The 26,214-nt window shown below is 34.5% G+C and overlaps 1 protein-coding gene across 6 annotated transcripts in view; it reads left to right on the plus strand.

The window, feature by feature from the left end:
• brm (ATP-dependent helicase brm) overlaps window positions 1-26,214 on the plus strand; it is a 677,861-nt gene that overhangs the window by 544,997 nt on the left and 106,650 nt on the right. For all 6 annotated transcript variants that reach the window (XM_090410652.1, XM_090410651.1, XM_090410655.1 and 3 more), the window contains one exon: window positions 19,539-19,775. In XM_090410652.1, coding sequence (XP_090266778.1) covers window positions 19,539-19,775 — 237 coding nt within the window. The remainder of the gene's footprint in view (window positions 1-19,538; window positions 19,776-26,214) is intronic.

The raw sequence follows: 26,214 nt of genomic DNA on the forward strand, positions 1-26,214 counted from the left end.
TCATATTTTTTAACATTTTGTAAACTAATAAACTGCAACTCCAGATTCAGATCATCATGATCTGAACACAGAACATCATGCTTATGAACATCTTATGGTGCTTGAAGTTCACTGATGTTTTCTGATGCACAATGGAAAATGCTTAGTCCAGTAATTCCTTCCCCTTTCTGCTAAAGTGATTCAGTTTTTGAGTATATTCCACATGTTAATAGTGTGTGTGTGTGTGTGTATTTAAAGAGTAAATAAAAAAGAATGCTGTACCCTTGAAATATGGAAACATAGTGATTGTGAATGTGCTAAAAGTGGCAAAAAAAAAAATTCATTTGAGTTCAATAGAAACTAAAGTGGGCATAATTAAGTTAATCTGAAAATGGTAAAGTGCTTGCTTCAACTGGTTCTGTTTATAATGTTAGTCGTTTTACCAACAACAATAATTTTAAGAAACAAACAAATTGTGATTATACCCACTGCAGTTATTTGTAAAAAGGAAGTATCAACTAAGAAATGGAACACTGTTTAACAATTTGGATTCAGAATAATAAAAATAAAAAAACTAATGCTTTTTGTAAAAAACTTAAACTAAGTTTTTTGTACACTGCAAAGGTGTTGTTAGAGAGTGGGCTTGCTACAAACAAATATATGAAGAAATGAAAAAAACAGTAAAAAAAATTAGTTCTTTTCAATTATTTTCAATTTTACAATAAACTTTTATTGTAAAAATAATTAATCAATACAAAAATAATTTCATATTAGTCATGTACTGACAAGTATATATTTCTTTAAACAAAAGAACCAGAAAGAGTATCATGTTTAATTAATTAGAATAAGTTATTTTCAAATTATTCATTTTTACTTTCTTTGTACTAAGATAATTTATTTCAGAAATGCATTAAAAATTTAACAGCATATCTTATGAAAAAAACAGACACGTTTCCAAGAATGCATTAAGTTTGCAAGTTGGAGTTTGCCTGTATAAATATAAATATTTAATTAGAGGCTGATGTTAGATTGCTTTATTAGGGTTTTGAACTGAAGGTGAGCTAGCTGGTCTCTACAGAGATGGCAGAGTTTTACCAGGTTATCATTGTTTTTAGCAAGAATTTTAGAAGTTTTATTTTAAGCCTGGATATATTTCATATCTCAAAGTAGAAAAGTTAACTTGAGGTGGTATGTTTATATTTAGTTTTGAATAAAAATAATTTTATTAACATTATCTTTATTTATATTGTTAATTTTGTATAATGGCATCAGTTAAGTAGTAGGGGAGATGGTTAGATGTGTGTGTAGCAGAGTGAAGTAGGGTGCCCTCCCATGAAGAATGCTTGGACTCCTTGGAGGTGTCACATAATAATGAGATGCGATGTAGCAGTTTCTAACAAAATAAAATAGGATAGCTTGAGCTTTGAGCAGCATAGGACTGTTCCTTTTTTTTTTTTTTTTAATTATGCATTTCGGTAATGAAATAGTGCATTTTAATGAAAAATGTGTGAGCACCTATTAGATTTCTTTTTGCCTATCTCTGCAGAAGTCACTCCTGTACTCTGATTGGATGGATATTGTGAAATTTTGAAAAGAAAAACAGTAACTCTCTGACCTTCCTTAACCCTATTTGCCCATCTTCCCAATAGAGCCTTATCCTTTTCTGTCTACAGAAAACCTATTCAGGCTAAAAGATATATCCATCACTTATCAAACTACCACCCATCTCAGCAGTATGATATCAAAACCTTAGCTCTATTAGCTAAGGTTTTGATATCATAGAATGCATGAAATTGATATCTAAGAATGCATGAAATTTTTTCTGAGGCACTACAGGGGATACAAATTGATTTTTTTTGGGGGGAGGGGGGGGTTGGATAGGCAGAGAGCTCTGTTGATTTAGTGAAGGAGGAAGCCACTGGCTTAGAACATGTTATGAATGTGACTGAATTCAGTGGAGAGGGTAGTGCGATCTGAGCAGATGGCACTACCCTCTCCACTGAATTCAGTCACATTCATAACATGTTCTAAGCCAGTGGCTTCCTCCTTCACTAAATCAACAGAGCTCTCTGCCTATCCAACCCCCCCCCCCCCAAAAAAAAAATCAATTTGTATCCCCTGTAGTGCCTCAGAAAAAATTTCATGCATTCTTATGGCAAGGATTTTAGAAGAATAGTGAATAAACTGAATGCTGTCTAACAATTTGGATTCAGAACCAATTCAGAAACAGATAATCAGAGAGGCTGTTTCTGGAATACACCACAGCACTACAAAATTCTCCAAACCTAAACAAATTCAGCTGTATCATACTGCCCAAAATCTGGGAGACTTATCATTGGGAGGCCATGAGCAAGATTCCATCACTATACCCATAAATGGCACTAGTCAGGATTGTGGAAACTAGCTTTTTGAAATCAGTATGTGTTTGCCTTGCTGCTGGTATGCTTGTGTGTATGTGCTTAGTATTTTATGCATTCATGAATATGCCTTGGTGACAAAGACAATATTGGCTTATAATTTAATTAGCTAAATAAATTTAGTTAATTAGCAGGGCGGGGGGGGGGGTTCTCCCGGAAATTCGGGTTTTTCATCCCGCATACAGACAAATCGGCCCTTTGGAACACACAATTTACAGACAAAAAAATGCTAGTTGTGGTGGTGGTGGATGGTAGATGCCGTTGATGGAGATGATTGATAGTAGAGGTTTGGTGTAGTGGTGGAGACAGTTGTATGGTAGGTGTCCTCCTGCAATGAGTCTTCGGACTCCTTGGAGGTGTCACGAATAATAATAATAATATTATTATTATTTTTAGATGTGTTTTTTCCATCAAACATTAATATCAAAGCATCGATACCAGAAAAGTTTTCAGGTATTTTGGTGTCCATTTGTGACCAGGGTTTATAATGTTTACTTTCATTTATAGAGCACCCTGAGGTATAATATATACCTTAAAAGACATTTTTTCATAGATAGTCTTATGCATCTCAAGTTATGTAAACAAACACTTAGAACATATTTGAAGATATCCTGATTAAAAATAGATATAATGCAAAGTAATAAAGATATTAGAAAGAAAAAAAACACATTAACAATAAACAAGAAATAACTATAAAGGTTATGCTTACTCTATTGTATGGAATTTCTCAGAAAAGTATTTGGAATTTAAAAACAGCAGATTCAAACATTTGGACTAACTTTTAATGCCACATGAAAGAAAAAACATATGATAATGAATTAACTGCCCTAAAATAGTATACAACAGTTATACAAGAAATTTTGAAGAGCAAGTTGAACTATTGTACAAAATACCTCAGTACAACAAAAATGAAGATTTCTTCTAAACTGATTGTGGTTCTTCCCTTCACATTCATTTCATTGTGAAGGAAATGGAATAATAATAATGATTTCCAAAAAGAGTGCATATGCATGTAATACATCATTTTGCATTCATCACTGTAACGAGAATATCATTACTTAAGAAAGTGTTTACTGCATGATAAATACCATTAAACAGTTTAATGTACCTGACCTTACTTTTCTGAAGTCACTGATATTCATGCATTATTTCATGACCTTGAATGCCACAACTAGTGTTGAAGGACAATACTGTAATTCTTGCATTGCTGCAATGAAGCTAGCTTGTGTGCATGTATTAAAGTTCCATGGAAGAATAGAAAGATTGATAACATCAACTTTTCAATCAAAAAAAGAAGTTTCTTTGATTTATTACCAGTTGTTATGGTAAATTAGTGCTAAAAATTGTATGTTAAAAATTTTATCTAAAGATATTCAGGTTGGGTGATATTAGAATTTAGCATATTTTAATTATAATTAACTGTGGAAATAATGTAGGTATGAAACCTGCATTTGTTGATAATGGGTAAAGTTAATCTAAGAATTTTAAAAGTTCATACTCTTTTGGGGGATGGGAGATCTGGTAAATGATTATATAGAAATATACTCAGCTGTATAACAAACTTTACAAACTTATAATCATTGGACCTGTCTGCAAAAGACACCTTCCAAAACATTGCTAAAAAGCAATGTTTTGGAAGGTGTCCAGAGAAGAGTAACCATGGTAATGTCATGTACTTGGAATACTGACCATCAGAATAAATTAGATTGAGAGTGGCCCATTGCAGAGCCTGGTAGATAGGAGGAAGATGAATCTTGATAGAATAGGTTAATTCAAAATAGATCACGAACTTAGTTTGTGATCTGTTAGTGTTCACAGCTGGTAGTGCTGTTAACTGTTGTTCAACAAGAGTTTGATAACAGAAAACATCAGAATTGTGGCACTGTATAAGGGAAAAGCCAAGACACTATTGCATTATAGGCCAGCTAGATACCAGTGACTTACTAAAGAGGGTGATTAGAGATAGAATACTAACTTGGATTGATGAGAAGAGAAATCCTTCTAGAGAGCTACATGGAGTTTCTTAAGGAGAGGTCTTGCTGTGGTAAACTGGTTACATTTTATAATACAGATAACCCTCGTATAATGCAGTACTTATACAACGCGGTCTACAAATTGTAGTAACCCTTTATCTTTTTATATATTTTTCACCGTGCGACTTAAAAATCAAATTTTATCTTCGTTAAATTTGCGTCTACCCGTATCGTGCATGTAGTTATAAGAAGCAAATTTATATTAGAGAAAATACCCTTTAGCACGCATGCACGTCAATTGTTTACCATATAAAGTGTTTATTGTTGAAATTTGCCTTCGTTTTTTTGCCAGGAAATCATTAAAAATCATAACTGTGTTAATCTCAAGCTGAACACTATTTTCTGGTGAGTTACATACAATATGTAATGCTTTTTTTATGTAAACATTTATTTTTATAGTAATGGCAACTTAGAGGGCTTTTGCGATATGTTTGAAAACAAAATTAGTGAATTAATTAATGGGAAAACAGATTTAAACGAGAAGGAACTGGTACAATTAATAGATGACGTCGAACCAAATGGAGAGGAAAGTTCTGCCGAAGATTCTGATTGTGATGAATCCGTTAAATAATTCAGTTTAAAGAAATTAGCAGAAGGATTGGACTTGGCAAGAAAGTTAGGAAGTTATTTTACGCATAATAATCCCTCAATGGGGTGCTCCAGAAAATTCACGAGACAACTGGATATTTGTTTAGCTCCGTATTATGAACTTAATAAAAAATTGCAGCATAGTGGTAAGCAAGGTCTTATTACTGACTTCTTCATAACTAAACCAGCCGAAGTATTCAATGAGAATTATACTAATGATGTCCAAGAGATTTCAAGTGATGAATCAAATCAAAAAAAAATCAAAATCAGCTAACGCCTTTTTATTCCCGTATACGGGAGTAGGCGAGGCCATTTAGCCCTATCTAACTTTTGGAGACTGAGTGGGCAGTTCAATCTCCACTGGTACCAATCGGAGATAGATGGCCCAAGGCTATCACTAATTAAGCGGTACACAGTGAAGAGAGACGGCTCAAATGTGCCGCCATCTCGTGGTCCCTAACCTTAACACAATATATTTAATGTCTGAAAATAATGTGGGTTCTGCGGTCGATTTTCTTGAGTTTACGGGACGAAAAACCCGAGTTTACGGGAGGAAAAACCCGCTTGCCCGTGCCAGAGATCGACTAACTCGGGAACCGGTCGAAAAAAGGCTTAGAAAAATTTCCTCTAGTCGGCGACTAGATTTGAACCACCAAACCCTTTCTTCGTGCGGTCAAGCGCTGTAGAATGCAAACGCCACTTCTACTGAGCTACACAGGCATTCAAGTGATGATGACATCATAAATAAAGAATATCTACGAAATGTTAGTTTTGAAGACAGTGATGACGATTAAAATATGCACTTTATTTTATTTGACCTGAAACCTTTATACATTATGTGAAATGAAGTTTACGTATGATTTGTAATTTTTATAAATTGATACTGTACTATGTATTTGTTTCATAGTTTATATGTTTTCTTAACTTGCTGAATTACCTGAAGTAAATAAAAATATATTTTTGTTGGATGTGTCGTTGTTTATATAATAAAAAAAAAAAGATTTCCGAACATAACCCTACGTTTTTTTTATGTGATCTGAGTCTCGCATAATGCGATTTATGTAACGCGCCATTTCTATGGAATCTAACATCCACGTTATACGAGGGTTAACTGTAGTCAAAAGTTTAAATTTTATAACAGTGACAAGTTTACCAAAGTTTATCATGCATTTTATAAATAACAGATGGCAAACTGCTGTTGAAATTGATTAGATACTTTGAGAAAATAAAGAAAAAGGTAAGAAAGCTGTGTATAAAAGTAGCTAAACATAAAAATTTTGTAAGAATACAGAAGTAAATATAATGAAGGTTGTAAACTATTATTAAAGCTGTTGAAAATCTTAGTAAAGGTAAAGATTGTTAATTGAAACAACAATGACACTGCAGTAGTAGAAATGTTCAAGAGGAAGCAGTCAGGAGTATGTTTCAGTACTTGGCACTACACTGCATAATTCAGAAAGCTACATTGCACAAGTCAGAAGCTAGAATTCTAGATGATTATTATAGTACTGTTAGAACTAATCTCGGGGGGGGGGGTGAATGAATGTAAGAATTACAGCGGAATTGGCTACAAAGTCTTTGAGAGAGAATTTATGCAAGTGTACTTGAGAAAAAAAATTAAGAAAACCAGTGGAAGAGAAACTTGATGCAGAACAAACTAGAATCACACAATATAGTGTTTTTGGATCAAATTTTTATTTTTAGACATATAGTCAAGACATGATTCATTGTAACAACTAACTTTCTAAGTTTTGTTCATCTGGAAAAGATATAAGATGCAAAGAGAAAAGCTATTCAAAACACTACAGTTCTTTCTTGTAAATAATACATTATCTAGAGTTATATGTAACTTATATTTAAGTTGTAATTCAACTGTTAGAATTGAAGAGGGTACAAGAAGATAGTTTGATGTAAAAGACAAGAGTGCTTGTCCCATCCACTGTTATTTATTATCCATATGGATTAATTATAAAAGAAAGTGGCATTACACCTGCCAGCTGAGATCTTCACTTTATGCAGATCTTAAATAAATCAAGTAAAAGTCTTTGGGACTGTTTATCTAAATTCTGTATCTACTGTAACAAGATTGGTATGAAAATCAAAAATAAAAAGACAGAAATAAAATATTTTGTTAAGTTAGGCAAAGTTTTTAGTAAAGATAGCAAATTTAATTTTGAAATAGACATCAAATTTTGAAATAAGCAATAGTCATAATGTGATAGGCCACTTGAATAAATTTATATGTAATTAATTAGAGATTGTATAAAATGCTTAATTTACAGAGTGCAAGGCTATATTCAGACCAGTTTTATGGTTCTGAGATTGGGGTTAGATATAAAACTTGATCAGAGACAAGAGACTACAGATGTGAGAATTCTTAGTAAAAGCCAGATGACTGAAGATATGTCATCATTGGCAGAATCATATTCAAAATGAAGATATTTGAAAAAAAACTTGGCAATGATTGCATTTCAAAGATGTGTAAGCAGAACTCATCTAAGATTATGTGGTCATTTAAACAGGATGGGAGAGGAAAGGTTAGCAGAGCAGGTATTTAATGTCAGGTGGCAAACTAGATCCATGTGTGTTGTGGATCTAGGTTAATGCTGCCTTAGAAGACTGAAAAGCTAGATGTGACCAATCGGAGATCTGACAAATAACAGATTACAGGAGGTACTTCTGTCTACAGATGCACCACCTGTAATCTGTATTCATAATACTGTCACATTGATAGAAAAGGAAAGAAAAACTGTTCATAATTTTACAGTTATATGGCGTAATTAGGACATTATATCAAGCAATATATATATATAATCGAGTTATAAATCAGCAGTTAGAATTGAATCTAACAGATAAGCTTAGGCGTTGATGGTTATTCATGACTTATTTTTCACGGTATTAACAACACCACAAACACTTTTATCAACAAAGATGTTTTATTAACGCTAATATTTCGCTGATTTTCAAATCAGCATCATCAGAGCACAACACACATGTAAACAGGACAGTGAGTGAGTGAAACAATATAATTGCAAAAGACAAAAGATCTAAAGTCCTATTTTTGGCACCCTCTAACGGAAAAAAAAAAGAAAAAAAAAACAGTTATCCAGGAGTTTTTCTTAGGATCACCGTCTCCCAAATTTTTGGCAAATTAATGCAACCATATTTGTTAAGGTTGGGAGAATTCTTCAAAGCCATTGCTGACTCAAAAAATAATCTTTCAGATCTATAATGACTCCTAAATAGCACATTTGTTTTCCTCCATCTAATCCTGTGTGAAGGAGTGTCCAAAGCGTGGTCTGCCAGTCCCGACTTGCCATAGTAATAGTAGCGAATGTATCTTTCATGTTCTTCCAGGCGGATGTTCACTGATCTTCCTGTTTGCCCATAATAGGCCAAGTCACAGTCACATGGAACTTCATGCACTCCTGGGTGTGCTAAAGGGTGAAGTTTATCCTTTGGCTAGCGGATCAGCATTGCCAGCTTGACATGAGGTTTGAAGGTGGTGCGAAGGCCATGTTTCAACAATACTTTGGCTATCTTTTCCGATGTACCTCTGATATAGGGAATAGAAATGGTCATGTTGTATTCTTGTGTATTAGGGGAGGGCAGAGTAATGGGCCTATGTAGTATTTTATCTATTTTGTAGGGATTGTAGCCGTTGGCTAAGAACGTATGGCGCAGGTACTGGAGTTCAGTGGTCAGAGCTGTATCGTTAGAACAAATGGCTCTGGCTCTGTGTGTAAGTGTTTTTAAAATGCCGTACTGTTGGACTGGATGATGATGTGATTGTTTATGTAGGTATCTTCCTGTGTGTGTAGGCTTTCTGTAAATAGAAAAAGATAGTGATCTATCTGAAAGGCGGGTGACTAATGTGTCAAGAAATGGTAAACAGTTATTTGATTCTTTTTCTACTGTGAAGTGAATTTTGGGGTGTTGGCTGTTTAGGTAGGTGACAAAAGCATCCAAAGTGTCTTGTCCATGGGGCCAGATGGCAAATACATCATCTACATAGCGCAACCACACTTGTGGCTTGTATGTAGCTGTGGTAAGTACTTTGTTTTCAAAGTGTTCCATGTAAAAATTTGCTGACGGGGGAGAAAGGGGGGAACCCATAGCAGTACCATTAATCTGTTTGTAGAATTTCCCCTCCCATGTAAAGTAACCTGCATTCATGGTAAATTGAAATAATTCAAAAATATCTGGGGGAAATTTAGTCTTGATTAAATCAAGAGTGTCTAAAAGTGGTACATTGGTAAATAGGGAGGTGACATCGAAACTAACCATTATGTCTGAATTTTTTAGGATTAGATTTTTAACCAATGTTTTGAAATGGATTGAATTTTTTACAAAAGTAGAGGAGTTGCCAGTAAGAGGGGCAAGTGACTTAGCTAAATGCCGGGCCAGTTTATATGTGGGACTATCTATGCTATCCACTATGGGGCGTAGGGGAATATTAGTTTTGTGGATTTTGGGTAATCCATAAATACAGGGTGTTTTAACATGAATTGATTTTATTTTCCTGATGATTTCTTTGGGCCATGATGTCACTTTTTTCAGTAATTTTTGGACTTTTTTCTTTTGCGACATCGTAGGGTCTCGATGTATAATTTGATATGTGGAACTATCACATATGAGATCTTGCATTTTTCTGTTATACTCTTCTTTGTTCATGATAACTGTTGCATTTCCTTTATCGGCTTTTGTAATAATAATATTTTTATTATTATATAACTTTTTTAGGGCAGTTATTTGCTTAAGTGGCATATTGCTTTTTGGAGGCTTAGCCTTGTTTATAATACTTGATATGTCTAGTCGCACGTTATTGGCCATTGCTGGCGGAAGATCGTGGATACCCCGTTCGAGTTTAGGAATTTGTTTTGGCGCGACGGCAAAGTTATGTCCTAAACCGAGAGCGTTCTTGGCTTCTTCAGTGAGTATTTCCGACGATAGGTTTACGACCACATGGTCTCGTCGAAGTTGCGGTCGGGACTTCGTATGTTGGCGCTGTTGTAGTAGTTCAAATTTCTTTAGGTGTTTGCTTTTTACTTTTGTGAATTCTTTTTTTGCTGCAACTTCGGAGATCTGCTGTAGGACAGTCCATATTTCAGGATTTAACACGTTTATTAGTTCTTGTTGTAGAGCTGTTTAGCTTACTAAGCTCTATGCGAGTAGCGGCGATTTGTTCTCGAAGAAGCGCTAAACTCGCCCGTCGATAAATACAATGTGCCTTTGCCGATTGCAACTTTTCCTTGAATTTTAGAAAAGATGGAATAATATCGTTGTCGCGGCATCGTTTAAGGAAGGCTAACCAGTTCAATTTTCTGGACAATTTCAGTTTCAACTTACCGAACCGTCGCGCTTTGTAAACAATATCTTCTCCATGCAGAATCATCAATCTGACAGATAAGCTTAGGCGTTGATGGTTATTCATGACTTATTTTTCACGGTATTAACAACACCACAAACACTTTTATCAACAAAGATGTTTTATTAACGCTAATATTTTGCTGATTTTCAAATCAGCATCATCAGAGCACAACACACATGTAAACGCGACAGTGAGTGAGTGAAACAATATAATTGCAAAAGACAAAAGATCTAAAGTCCTATTTTTGGCGCCCTCTAACGAAAAAAAAAAAGAAAAAGAAAAAACAGTTATCCAGGAGTTTTTCTTAGGATCACCGTCTCCCAAATTTTTGGCAAATTAATGCAACCATATTAAGGTTGGGAGAATTCTTCAAAGCCATTGCTGACTCAAAAAATAATCTTTCAGATCTATAACGACTCCTAAATAGCACATTTGTTTTCCTCCATCTCTGGTCTGCCAGTCCCGACTTGCCATAGTAATAGTAGTGAATGTATCTTTCATGTTCTTCCAGGCAGATGTTCACTGATCTTCCTGTTTGCCCATAATAGGCCAAGTCACAGTCACATGGAACTTCATACACTCCTGGGTGTGCTAAAGGGTGAAGTTTATCCTTTGGCGAGCGGATCAGAGTTGCCAGCTTGACATAAGGTTTGAAGGTGGTGCGAAGGCCATGTTTCAACAATACTTTGGCTGTCTTTTCCGATGTACCTCTGCAATTATATTGTTTCACTCACTCACTGTCACGTTTACATGTGTGTTGTGCTCTGGTGATGCTGATTTGAAAATCAGCGAAATATTAGCTTTAATAAAACATCTTTGTTGATAAAAGTGTTTGTGGTGTTGTTAATACCGTGAAAAATAAGTAATGAGTTAGAATTGAAGTTAAATTAAAATGGTTTGATGTTAAATCACCTGCAAGACAAGGGTGCACATTATCTCCACTGTTATTCATCTATATGGATCACATTATGAAGGAAAGTGGTATTAAACATTTTATCAGAACTGGAGATGTTAATCTCAGAGTGCAAGATTATATTCAGACCAGTTTTATGGATCTGAGAGTGGGGTCAGAAATAAAACAGTGGATTTAGAAATAAAATATATGGATGATATTATACTTCCAGATAATCCAGTACAGGTCTGGAGGATTCTTTGATTAAACCGAATAACCATTCTAATAAATTTGGTATGTAAATTAGCAACAAAAACACACAGAAGATGAAAATAGGTTGGACTGTAAAACATCAAGTGCATCCAAAATTAAGAACCTATAAAACAAGTAAAACTTTTCGGCTGTTTAGGAACAATTTTTAGTAAAGATGGCACATTAACCTCCCTGCTGGCTGAGGTGGATGAAATAGCGAGACCAAATTGCACTTCTTATCCATGTTATTCAACGGGTGTTACAGAATCGTGTCCAGATTTAGCTGGATGTCTATAGACGCCCGGTTGGGGGGTTAAATATGGAAATCAACATCAGAATTAGCAAGGTAGTAATAAGTCAACCAAATGAATTTATATGGAATGAGAAAGAAACTAATCAAAAACACTAAACTAGCTGTATGCAAAGCAGCGTTCAAACCAGCTTTAACTCATGGGTCTGAAAGCTGGATTAGAAATAAAACACTTGATTAATATCTTTGGATCACACAAATATGAAAGTTCTGAGAAAGATTAAGAGAGTGATTACATAACATCAAGGGCAGATTCATATTAATAAAGAGGATATTATGAAGAAGCTTGACAATGTTATCATTCTGGAGTATGTGAGCAGACCTAATCTCAGGTATGGTCACTTAAAAACAGAATGGAAGAAGAAAATTTAGCAAAACAAGTGTTTTCGCCAGGATGGTAGGAAAAAGACCCAGAGGAAGACCAAGATTTAGATGTATTATTATTATTATTACGTGACACCTCCAAGGAGTCCAAAGACTCATCGAGGGAGAGCACCTGCTCTACGACTCTCTGTCTCCACCACTCAATCCACCTACTACAGCGAACCATGTCATCTATCTACTGCCCACCACCACTAGTATTTTCACATACAATGACAAACATCCATGCCCACAGCAGGATTTGAACCAGCAGCATTTTGGTTGTAGAGCAAATACACTAACCACTCAGCCAGCCAGGCTGAGCCGAGTGTTATATATATATATAAAACAGTATTATAAATAATGTTTTCTGTTTAGGTTTTTATGCTAAAGCGGGCTGAAATTCATTTCAGTAAAATAATGGAGATTACAACCATGTTAGGACTAATTACTTTAATTTCCCGACATTTTAACCTTCATCATCTGGAGTAGCTATATTACATTTCAAACAGTAAGCCAAAGTGAGAATTATTTGATCAACCATTATTCTTCTGGTCTGACCTCTAGCGATTAAAAAAAAAAAAAAAAAAAACCTACATCAAAACTATATTCTATTTATAACATCATAAATTAAAGATGTGGTTTCATCCGTTATCCAAGTGTAAGCAAACAAAGTTTGCACGTGAAGTCAATTCACGACTTGTTATCCCATAATGCAAATCACATATCCTTATGGACATGCATAATTCTAGCATTATGGGAAGGGCCACTACTCAGACCAGTTTCGACCTTTATTGAGGTGTCATCATTGGGAGCCATATCCAGAAGTAACTTCATGTGCAAACTTTGTTTGCTTACACTTAGATAAAGGATGAAATCAAGAATATAATTTCTTTGCATCTTTAATTTATAGTATAACCAAGTGAGGTGTGATGACTTTTGGCTACTTGTATAGGGAAATTGTGACTTATATAACTGGATTTCTTCAACCTTGGTATCACCTCTGGGTCTGGCTACTATCACTGATGAGACTTCAATAAAGGTCAAACCCAGTCTGGGTGGTGGCCTTTCCATGATGGATAGCATTATACATGTTTTCTTAAGAATACGTGTATTGCATTATGGAATACTAAGGCAAGTGATGGAAATTCATTAGCCTCTATATACAAGTTGCTCAGTTGTGAAGTTACTGCATGAACAAACTTTGTATGCTTACACTTGGATAAAAGATTAAACCAAGAATATCATTTCTTGGCATGTTTAATTTATAGTATAACCAAGTGAAAAATCAATAAATATTTATAACACCATCAGAGAACAAATTCATATAGATAGTTTTAAACAGCAAAAGCGGTGGCCTGATCCATAATTTAACAAGAGTGTTGTTATATTAGAGTTAAGAGATTGCTGAGAATCCTAATTTTAATTAACTCTTAAATCAAAAGGTTAAGTTGGTAGAATATGTGCCATCCATATTCTTGTGATTTTTATACCACCATTATTTTTAAAATTAGAGTGGTTGGTAAGAATTTCACAGGCCTCCTTAAATTTACTCCCATACTATGGTTTGGTGTGATTGTAAACTACAGGTGCCTTTCTAGTTAATTCAATGTAGAGTATTCAGGGCATGATCAGAAAGGCCACCATGAAATAATTTGAAATAGCTTGTCTCTGTATACTTATGTGTATACTCCAGATTACTTTAATATGAAGGCCCTAACATCGGGAAATTAAAGTATTTATTCCTAACACTGTTATAGTCTCCATAAGTTTACTGAAATTAATGCTATTCACTGTGTAACACTGAAGGAAAGTAGACTGAAAGGTAACTGGTTAAGTGGTGTTTGTGGGTCAGGAACATATTCCCTTGACTTGGATTATATGATTTTTTTTTTTACTCTGCTCTTGTTTATGCTTGTACTTTCAAGACACAATCATGGCATATACTGATCCTCCCTCTTTCCTCCCTGTAATTTGGAAGAAAAGTGTTAATAGCTAACTGGTAAGTGCAGTTGAACCATTTAGTACTGTCATGATATTCTGCACATGCCCACTTGGGGTCAGATTTTGAAAAGTTGTCTTTCAGACAACCAGATTATTTTATCTTTAGAAGTCAGTTGGTATGGTGTTTGGTATTATTATTTTTTCTCATAAACTTCTTTTCTTTTCCTGATCGCAGTTTCAGTGTCTTCTCAAATGTATCATAAATCTTTCCTGAAACACACAGTAATTAAGGAAATGTTTAGATTTGAAATATTTTTGGGGTTTAATTTACCTTTTTCATAAATTAAGCCAGTAAAAACATTACTGTAGTCAGCTTATTTACCCTTCTGAAGTATGTAATGTTGCCATGTGACAAAAGTTTCATGCTTCTCTATTAAATCACATTAAGTTGAGTATTATCTCTTCTGAAGGAAACACAGTGAAATTAAGCAACAATACAGGAATTGGAGGACACAATCTGCATACTCAGTTAAAAGAACTAAATGATGACGTATATATGGCTTTTCAAAATGACAAGGATTACCATATCCAGAACTCTGTCCAAATACCCATAAAACCAGAGAAATGTATTGGGTAGTTATTTTCTTATGCACCAAAAAGAGGAAGCCCAAAGAAACTCAAAAGTTTAAAATGGCAGGATACCTGAAGATAAAAGTGAAGAACCTTTACTACGGAAAAACTACTTTGGGAAAAAAAAAAAAAAACTATTGAATAATTCATCATTTAACTTACTACAGATGCCTTGCATGAAATAATAATCCAAAAGAATGAAAAAGTATCCAGATTAGATGTATAATAGCAAAAAAGCTATTAAACATGGAGGAAAAGAGCTTTGGAAACAACTGTTAAATATCTATAATACAGCTCTGGTTACATCCATCATTCCATCATGATGGAAAAAAGATCCGAGCAACCCAGAAAAGTACAAAGGATTCATACTACTTCCTACCACACTGAAAATCTATAACAGGTTGCTTCTAAAATAAATTGAACTATATATAACACCTCTTCTACTCAAAAACCAAGCACATTTTTGAAAAACCGAAGTATTGTTAAACACATCCACTGTCTTAGAAGGTTGCTGGAAAGAGCAAGAGATAAAAACTCTCCTTGATCTTAACTTAAAATTAATTTTAGGTTTCTCAAAAGCTTTCAATTCAATCAATAGACAAAGGATGTTCAAAATTCTCAGTTATTATGGCATACCTTTGAAAATAATCAAAGCAACAGCAGAATCATACCAGAACTATCATGCAAGGGTAATAGTTAATGGAGAAATTACTAAGAGAGCTTTCCTACTTCCACTGGAGTTCTTCAGGTAGGCCCGTTGATATTATGTTTTCATTATTACCCTTGATTATGTATTTTGGACTCGCAAGAAATTAGTATAGAATAACTCTTGAAGATGCATGACAAACCATATAGAGCAGTCTCTGTGTTACAGATGATGTTGTATTGATTGACTCTAACATTCATACTGCCCAAGACCACTTTATGTAAAAATGCAGCCCTGATTGAGTTGGCAGTCAACAGCAGTAAAATTAAAGTCCAGAAGAACTGAATAACACTATATGTTATTGTCTGAAATAGTGTGTTTTCTAAGCCTGATTTTCTTGAGTTTGGGGTTAAAAACCCAAGTTTCCACGAAATAAACCCTGCTTGCCTCTGCCTAAGATCAATTAATTTGAAAACTGACTGAAAAAAAAATTAAAAACGTTCATCTAGTTGATGGATAGAATCGAACTGATAACAGTCTTTCATCTGTCAGCTTAGTACTATTGCAGAAGTTGTGATTTTCATTGCAATATTTATTATTAACTTGCTGAGAATTTGATTGTGATGACTTATTGTTTCAAATCCCTGCATAAGTTCCTGTATCCTGCACTAGTCTGAAGATTTCACTGTCAGGAAAAACATAATGCCTTATGTGGATTAAAGTATGCAATGTAAGTAATGACTAATGCATGCCCGGAAATTTTTGTTATGTTTGCCCTGTTCTGCCACTTTTTCCTACACGTTTCTGTTAGAGCAGAGTTCATCTCCAAGTCTTAATTTGTTTCTTCAACAAGAACTACTTTTTTTTTTTTTTTTTTTTTTTTTTGTTTGTCAGTCACTTGTCTTTGGTGATGGCTTAAAAAATTTACTCACTTCATTCTTTGAACCTGTAATAGTTGCATTAGTACAAATAAATTACTTTATACATTTTCCCATTTTGAAACATGCTCAGAGGTAGGTTAATAGATAATTCTTGAAAGTTTTTCCACTTGGTTATACTTTAAATTAAACATTCCAAGAATTATATTCCTGGTTTAATTCTTCATCTAAGTGTAAGCAAACAAAGTTGGAACATGAAGTAACTTCACGGCTGGGCAACTCATATATAGAGCCTAATGACTTCACACCACTTGCCTTTTTATCCCCTAATGTGAAGCACTTATCCTTATAATGCTATGTATTGTGGGAAAAGTCATTACCCAGACCAGCTTTGACCTTTATTGAGGTCTCATCAGTGGAAGCCAGACCCAGAAGTGATACCCGGGTTGAAGTAATGCAGAAGTCATATTTCCATATACCAGTAGCCAAAAGGTGTCAACCTTATTACTAAAATACTTTGGATTCTACATTACTTCAATTGAGGTCTCATCAGTGGATCTAGTTTCCACTGATGAGACCTCAGTAAAGGTTGAAACCAGTCTGGGTTTCGTGATGTGAAGTCATTAGCCTCTTTATAGGAGTTTCCGAGTTGTGAAGTTACTTCACTCGCAAACTTTGTTTGCTTACACTTGGATAAAGGTTTAAACCAAAATATAATTTATTGGCATTTTAATTTATAGTATAACCAAGTGGAAAAACTTTCAATGTCTATCCCTAATCCAGAGTATTTTAGTAATAAGGTGTGAAAACCTTTTGGCTACTTGTATATGGAAATATGACTTCTGCATTACTCAATCTTGGTATCACTTCTTAGTCAGACTCCCACTAATAAGACCTTACAATGAAGGTTAAAACTGATCTGTACAAAATTAATAACGGAAAAAACTCACATACAAAGATTATTTAATAGTATAATTTATGCCTGTGTGTCACAGACATCTTTAGTACATATTAAGCTCAAATTAAACAATAATTGACAATTCCAAAAAGCGCCACCTAAGTAGCTGGTGTAAGATAACTACAAAGGTCAATAAATTTCCTTTAAAAAAAAAATCAGTACAATAAAAAGTTAGGAAAGATTAGCTGATTTGTAAAGTACTATCTCCCATAAAGGGGATAGACGTAAGCCGTCAAATCTGTTTAAGTTAGGAGAATGAAGTAGAGTTTCACATGTTTCTTTATAAAGGCGTTCCATGAGGAACTGACTTTTGTGAAGAACTCTTGTCTTTCTCTAATGAACTCTATGTCTAGTGAAGATGGCATGTTCTGGAAGTCCAGACTTTTCAGGTTTAAAGTATTCAATATAAGATTGGTGTTCTTCTAGCCGAATAGAGGCAGATCTTCCCGTTTGTCCGAAATAAGATAATCCACAAGAGCACAGAATCTGGTAGACACCTGGATGATTAAGATGTGGAAGCTTGTCCTTAGGAGAAGTGAGAAAGGTGGAGATTTTTCTAAACTGTCGAAAGGCAACAAAAATATTCAGTGGGTGGTTTTAAAACTTTTGCTATATGTTTACTGATGTCTTGTACATAAGGGATAGGAATGCACATTATTTCTTCTGTGTTTGAAGAGGAAGACATATTAAAACTACTCAAAGTTCTTTTAATGAAGCAATTCTTATAACCATTAGATAGAAAGGAAGAAGTTATATATTGTAGTTCTTTCTGTAAAAGATCGTCTGAAGAACAAAAGGAGTAGGCCTGATGAACCAGTGTTTTAATAGTTCCTGCCTTTTGACTGGGATGGTGATGAGATTCAGCATGGATATAATGGCCTGTATGAGTCTTCTTTCTATAAACTGAGAAATGTAGGTTACCATCTGGTTGGCGAAGAATTAGAAGATCTAAAAAGGCTAACTGCTTATTTGATTTTACTTCTAGGGTAAACTTGATCCTAGGATGAAATGCATTTAACTTAATGAGAAATTGTTGAAGTTCATCTGAAGAGCCATTCCATAGAGGCCATTATATCCATGCGGAATCTCATCACCATCCCAATCAAAAGGCAGGAACTATTAAAACACTGGTTCATCTGACCCACTCCTTTTGTTCTTCAGACGATCTTTTACAGAAAGAACTACAATATATAACTTCTTCCTTTCTATCTAATGGTTATAAGAATTGCTTCATTTAAAGAACTTTGAGTAGTTTTAATATGTCTTCCTCTTCAAACACAGAAAAAATAACGCGCATTCTTATCCCTTATGTACAAGACATCAGTAAACATATAGCAAAAGTTTTAAAACCACTGAATATTTTTGTTGCCTTTCGACCGTTTAGAAAAATCTCCACCTTTCTCACTTCTCCTAAGGACAAGCTTCCACATCTTAATCATCCAGGTGTCTGCCAGATTCCGTGCTCTTGTGGATTATCTTATTTCGGACAAACGGGAAGATCTGCCTCTATTCGGCTAGAAGAACACCAATCTTATTTTGAATACTTTAAACCTGAAAAGTCTGGACTTCCAGAACATGCCATCTTCACTAGACATAGAGTTCATTAGAGAAAGACAAGAGTTCTTCACAAAAGTCAGTTCCTCATGGAACGCCTTTATAAAGAAACATGTGAAACTCTACTTCATTCTCCTAACTTAAACAGATCTGACGGCTTACGTCTATCCCCTTTATGGGAGATAGTACTTTACAAATCAGCTAATCTTTCCTAACTTTTTATTGTATTGATTTTTTTTTTTTTTTTTTTTTAAGGAAATTTATTGACCTTTATAGTTATCTTACACCATCTACTTAGGTGCCGCTTTTTGGAATTGTCAGTTATTGTGATCCTTCTCATAATGCATAGCATTATACATGTCCATAAGGATATGTGTTTTGCATTATGGTATACTAAGGCAAGTGATATGAAGTCATTAGCCTCTATATATGAGCTACTCAGTCATGAAGTTACTTCACGCACAAACTTTGTTTGCACTTGTATAAAGGATTAAACCAAGAATATAATTTCTTGGCATCGGCATCTTTAATTTGTAATAGATTTATTAGCATTTTATTTTGAAGTAGCACATTGTTTTAATAAATTATCAGTAATAATAATTTATTTTGTATCTGTATAAAAGATCATTAATCCTGAATAGCTGAAAAATTTATTAGCAATTTATTTTGAAAATGCACACTTTAAAGACTCAAAAGATATAAAACATTATTTGTTTTATTTTGTAGCTACGTATAAAAGAGCATCGGTATCGCTCACTGGATGACTTGGAATCAGATTTTATGCTTTTGTGTAAAAATGCCCAAACTTATAATGTAGAAGGATCACTTATCTATGAAGATTCGATTGTACTACAATCTGTATTTACAAATGCAAGAGAGCGGTTAGAAAAAGATGGAGATCTGGCTTTGGCAGGAGCAGATGAAGACAGTGATCCAGATCTTGGAGATGATGATAGAGATGAGGTAGAAAATAAATTTTATCATAATTTTGGAACTCTGTCAGATGGTGATGGGAATCTTTTACCAACTTGTACAAAATAATAAAGTATTTTCTTCTACTTGTTATGGTGCTGCATGCTATGAAATTAATGTTTTTGTATAATAAATTCCACAATATATTCATATTCTCATAATTTTCAAGGAAACAGAAAATTATTTCTGGTTTTCCAATTAATTGATTTGCATTTTAAACTTCTTGGAATTCTTATTTTTAGAAAATATAAAGAACTTTAAATTATAACCGAAATCTTTATCATTGTAATTGATGTCTTTTACAAGTAAATGGTGTTTTCATTTTTTTTTTAAGTGATTCATTCTTGAAGCTAAAAATATTAATATTTTGGGAAACAGGACTAGTAAACTAGGTTATTATTGTTTCAGTGTCATTTGTACATTGTATCAAATGAAGTATACTTGCAGGAAAAATCTTGTAGTCTTCCTTTCTTTTCTGAAAATTGCTTTCCGTGTGTGTGTGTGTGTGTGTGTGTGTGTGTGTGTGTGTGTGTGTGTGTGTGTGTGTGTGTGTGTGTGTGTGTCACTTTCCATACAATTATTTCTTGATTTAATCTTCAGGTTTTACACTGAATTTGCAAAATGCTTAAGTACTGTATCCATTTTGATTGAAAGTTGGATTCTTTACTAAAATTGGTTTTTGATTTAAATTTTGGGCTTAGAATTTAAAATTAAATCAGACAATTTTCTGGCATCAAAATTTGGTAGAGAGCAATTTAAATGTCACAGAGTAGTGTTCTTCCTCTGGCTGATTGAAATTTGTTATTTAGAATCCTTACAAAATATTTGTTTTTTTATCCCAGTTTTGGCTTAAATCAGACCATTTTTATTGCGAAATGATTCAAAAAGAAAGTTATGTTGATTCTGTGGTAATGAATAATGTTATTCAACATAAGGAAAATACAAATCATCTTTTCAGTTATCCCTCAGATTATTTTTATATTTGTGTTCTTCTAGTGAATTGATGGATATATTTATTATATGTATGAATATTGAATCTCTTCTCTGATTAATAGTGTTGTTCATTTCAAGTTAGTGTTGTCTGTAACTGGAGTTATCTTATAATTATAACAGTTATCTGTTAATTTTATCTATTTCACTTGGCATCACTGTTGATCAGGCATATCATAGCTGTGTAGATTTTAGCACAAAATATTTATGAACTCCAAATAGATATCACTTGCATCACTGATTACTTCAGATATATGACAATTGATTTAGCTGTGCTTTATCAATGAGGAGTTGCTAATCAAAGGATTTTTTTATAATTATTTCATCATTGTAAATTTGAATAAATTGAGGAATAAATCTTCAGTTTTTACATGGAATTTGTTAAATGCTTAAGTACTGTACTTATTATATTTGTTTGTCATTAAAATCTATTTTTATTGAAAATTTAGTTCTTTGCTAACATTGGTTTTTGGTTTAAAATTCTGGCTTAAAATTTAATATTAATTCAGACCATTTTCTGGTGGCAAAATTTGGCAGAGCAATTTAAATATTACAGAGTAGTAGTCTTCCTCTGGCTGATTGCAATTTGTTATTTAGAATCCTTATAAAATATTTGTTTTTCATCCGAGTTTTGGCTTAAATTAGACCATTTTTATTACATAATGATTCAAAAAGAAAGTTATGTTATAAATAACAATAAATACTTCTATAGTACACAGAAATACGTTTAGATTTGATTCTGTGGTAAGGAATAATGTTATTATACAACATAAAGAAAACGCAAATACATCTTTTTAGGATTCCCTCAGATTATTTCTATATTTGTGTTCTTCCAGTGAATTGATGGATGTATTTATGTTATATTTATGAATAATGGATCTCTTCTCTGATTAATAGTGTTGTTCATTCCATGTTAGTGTTTTCTGTAACTGTAATTGTCTTATAACAGTTAACTGTTTCACTTGGCATTACTGTTGATCAGGCATCATGGCTGTGTAGATTTTAGCGCAAAATATTTATGAACCCGAAATAAACATCAGTTGCATCACTGATTACTGCAGGTGTCAAAATTGAATTAGCTATGCTTTATCAGTGAGGAGTTGCTGAACAAGGGATATTTTTCTTATTATTATTTAAAAATTGTAAATTCGAATGAATTGTGAAAGCCATACATTCTGAACTACTTACTAAGCCTTCTTCTGTTTGGTAATATCTTTTTAAATATGGATGCATATATTAAACTGGGTTGGAATGTTAAATTTACAAATGCATTTTGAAGACAAAATAATAATAGAAAAATGCTATCAAAATCTTGGGAATTGCAAATGTTATAAATCAGAAATAATGTAAATCAGTTTTAAAAAAATTCATAAAAGACTGAAGTAAAGGAAAGGAATTTATTATTATTGAAAGGTTGCTGATCTGGTAGTTTGAAAAAAGAAAAAAAAATACACACGCACATTGTACTGATGAGCACTGAGGCAATCTGAGTGGTGATTGGTCTTGTTCATTCTGAGTTTGTAACTTATATCTGTGATTAGTCTTCAGTAGCTGTACAACTGAAGACTGAAACAATCTCTGTTTTACATAGAGGAGTTACAAAATGTTGGAGTCAGTCAGAGATGCAAAGTGCATCCCTGGGAGAACCCCATAATCTCTCTCTTCTCCCCCTGTACAGAGTAATCAGTTATTTTTTTCCCCTTTTGACCAGTAAGCGTTTATATGTTTATTTTCGTGCTTTTATGAAATATACAAATAAATGTCCACAGAAATGATAAGCAATGACTTTTTTGCAACAACCCCCCCCCCCCACACACACACACAACCCTTGACAGCTGTGCTGTACATCAGCAGGCCAAAAGTCTAGTTACTATATAAAATTCTTCTAAAATCAAATAATTTATGTGGTCAAAAATCTTCTGTAGTACTTTGTTTTTTATAGAAGGCCTTAGTTCAATTTACTTATATTGTGTAACTTAAGAAATGAATATGCTTATTATGTTGCTTCAACTATTAAATCACTTTTCTGTTTATTACTTATGTTATCTTTCTCACCTGCTTATTATTTTTCAATTGCAAATTAATCCTGGCAGTCTTAATTAGTTTCAAATTGTTATTTACAAACACTGCAAGATCTTTTTTTTACTAGCATATTTTAAAGCACCTTTCCAGTCCTTTGAAGATCTGGAGCATGAAATCTTTGTGCCCTTCTCAATTACAAATTAAAAACCTGAATATGAAAATAAAACCTTAATAAATGTGTAAATTGGTGCTTTGTACTACATATTCAAAGTATGTAGTACTTTGAATATCATCTACATACTATATTCAAAGTATGTAGATGATTTTAAATGAATTAAAATAACTAAAAAAATTAAAAAACTATTTCCAGTACTTCATGAACAGTTTAACTGCATTATCAGGGAATTATATTACCACTATAATAACATATGCTTCCTGTGGGCATAAAAATAAATAAATAAATAAATAAACAAACTAACTAACTTCTCCCTTTCTGATTTTCATTATAGTATAACTGAAAATAGATGAAGTGTAGTATTAATTTAATATATAAGGTATTCTCTAAACTTTATGAATGCACTTTATGAAACTTTATGAAATAAAATGATTCTAAGAATCATTTTATTTCACAGTGGAAGATTTTTTGTTCTAATGAACAGCAGTTTCTTTAACATGATCATGCTGGGCTATGGCTTGCATGTGTTTTGCATCAGGCTGGAACTCACTTGACTGTGTGTTATATTCTTTCCACATTGAGTGAGTGCAGTTTTACAAAATTTTCAATAGATGTATGACATGCCAGTTTCAATTTTTTCTGAAAAGGAAGGAATAATGACAGCACTGAACTCTGAACACAAAAGTGAACTTTTTGAATTTATTTATTTATTTATTCTTATGGCAGAAGGAATACAGAACAACTACAGGTCAATGTCCAGTCTGGAAAGCCAATCCAAAGCCTCATCCGTCACCTTGTGGATGTCCTGTAGGCCACTGTGAAATTAGCGCCTTGGGCAGTCATTCAAAATATGAGTAATCGTCTGAGCCATGGGAGAACAATCACAATAACGGTGGTCTAACAGCCCCCATTTATGTAGTAGGTAGCCACATCTGCCCTGGTTTGTTCTGATCCTGTTGAGTGATGACCAAATCTTCCTAGGAAGAGCAAAACCAGGCTGCAGAGCACAGGGATCTTCTACCAGGAAGCCGTTTGTTGGGAGATTGTTGGACCAGTATTCTCTCCACATGTCAGTGTTGATGGCAGGGCAGCTGAAGAGAGTTCACCCATGGACCAGAGAGGCTTTCTAGATTTTAGATGAAGACTAGATGGATTTATGAGAGTCTGGTGCAGGGGCAGGAGTGGGTTGCTCATTGCTTTATTAAATTCTTTAATCAAAGCTTGTCTTCTCCGTATGTTTGGTGGAGCAATGTTAGATAGGACAGGCAGCCAGGAGAGGGGGAGTGGTGCTTCTCACTGTCCCACTAATTGTGTGCATCGTAGAGTTTAGAGAGTTTAGCTGGGTGTCTATAATGTTAGTGTGTGTGCACTTCTTTCCCAGACAGGGGCACAATATTCTGCTGCAGAGAATGCGAGGGCTAGTGCAAACGACCTTAGGACTTCTGCACAGCAAGCCTTGAAATGATATTGTTTCTCGTTTTAATTTTGTTGGACAGGTTGATGATGTGCCTTTTATAGGTTAGACTTCTGTCCAGGCTCACTCCAAGGTATTTCAGGTGAGGCTCGTATTCTACCATTTTTTCACAGAAAGAAAGGTTGAGGTGTCGATTCGCCTCTGCATTGTTCAGGTGAAATACTGTGGACACAGATTTTGTTGGATTTGGCTTCAACTACCACTGCTTGAAGTACTCTTCCAGGATGTTCAGGTCTGTGTTTAAGGTTGATTCCAGGTTGGCAAAGGAGGTAGATTGATGTAGGATCGCTAAGTCATCAGCGTATATATACTTGCTTGAGCTGGTATGTGGTAAGTCGTACACGTAGATGTTAAAAAGTAAAGGGGATAACACAGAGTCCTGAGGGAGACCGTTGTGGAGGAATCTGGGCCTGCTTGTTTTTCTGCTGATATGGACCCAGATCTTTCTGTTGGAGAGAATGGATTCAAAAAGCTGGAAAGTTTTTTTGCACCTTATATTTCCTAGCTTTAGGAGGAGGCTCCTGATCCAGTGTGTCATAAGCTGATGTTAGGTCAATGAAAGTGGCTCCAGATTTAAGTTTCTGGAAGCCTGCTTCAGTCTGTGTTGTCAGGGCTAGGACCTGGTCACAGCAATTTCTTCCTGGCCTAAAGCCAGTTTGTTCAATTGGGAGTGCTCTTTCGATGAGTGGTGAAATTCTTTTAAGGAGAATTCTTTCAAAGAGCTTAAAGGTGGAGCAAAGCAAGGCGATAGGTTGTAGATTTTTCATATCATTTGGATCTTTCCCATGTTTGGGCATGGCAATTATTTTGACTTCCCACCACAGATTTGGTAGTTTACCAGTCATTATGATTTCTGAGAAAAGGGCAGCCAGCCGTGTTTGGCCTTGTTGACCGAGATGTTTTAGAAACTCAGGGAGGATACCATCCACTGCTGCAGTCTTGCCATTCTTAGCAAGTTTTAAGGCTACTTGTACCTCTTCCCGAGATACTGGGTGTACATGTTCAGGAAGCTTGGGTCCCGTCTTCAAGATTTGTCTGATGGAAGATTGCACAGTAATTTTCCTGATAGAGCTGGGATGCATCTTGGAGGTTTTCAATAAATTATTAGCCATTTGATCAGGAGTTATCTCTGTTGTTTTGTGTGTTGTTGGTTCTGCTCCACCTAATTTTCTCAGAAGTGACCAGCTTTTCCAGCTAGATGTGGTGAAATCGAGTTCATGGATGGTTGAGATCCATCTTTCCTTTCTGTTTTTATCCAGGGTTGCTATGAGCTCCTTTGCAACAGTTGGGTCTTCAGTTTCCTCATATTTGGCTAAAAGTTCTTCAGTTTCTCTACTCCAGCATGGGATTATTGTTTTCTGTAGCCTCTAGGAATAGAGGCTTTGGCTGCAGTTTTGATTGGTTTAACAAATCTTGGATAACAATTAGGAGTGGGTGGAATTGCTCTAATGGTTTGATCGATTTGTTTCTGAAATGCATTCCAGTTGGACCTGCGACGGTTCCATCTAGCTATTGGTGTTCTGCTGATGACTGGAATTGATGTGCCTGTCTATTAATGTAGGACAATGCTGACTATTAGGGAATCTGTTGAGGATGGTTCTGGTTGTTGGCAGAGGGTGGTCTTCAGGGTCTTTAGAGACTATGCACAGATCTGGGGTGTAGGTTCTGTTCCATCTGGCTGAGTGGAGAGTACCTTCCTGCTTGACATCGTAAATCAAATACAGGTTATATGTATCTGTCCTAGGTGTTAGAGGAATAGCCCCACATGG

Source organism: Typopeltis vanoorti, chromosome 20 (genome assembly GCF_054136105.1).
Source record: "Typopeltis vanoorti isolate ZY-2024b chromosome 20, IOZ_Tvanoo_1.0, whole genome shotgun sequence".
Taxonomy (NCBI): domain Eukaryota; kingdom Metazoa; phylum Arthropoda; class Arachnida; order Uropygi; family Thelyphonidae; genus Typopeltis; species Typopeltis vanoorti.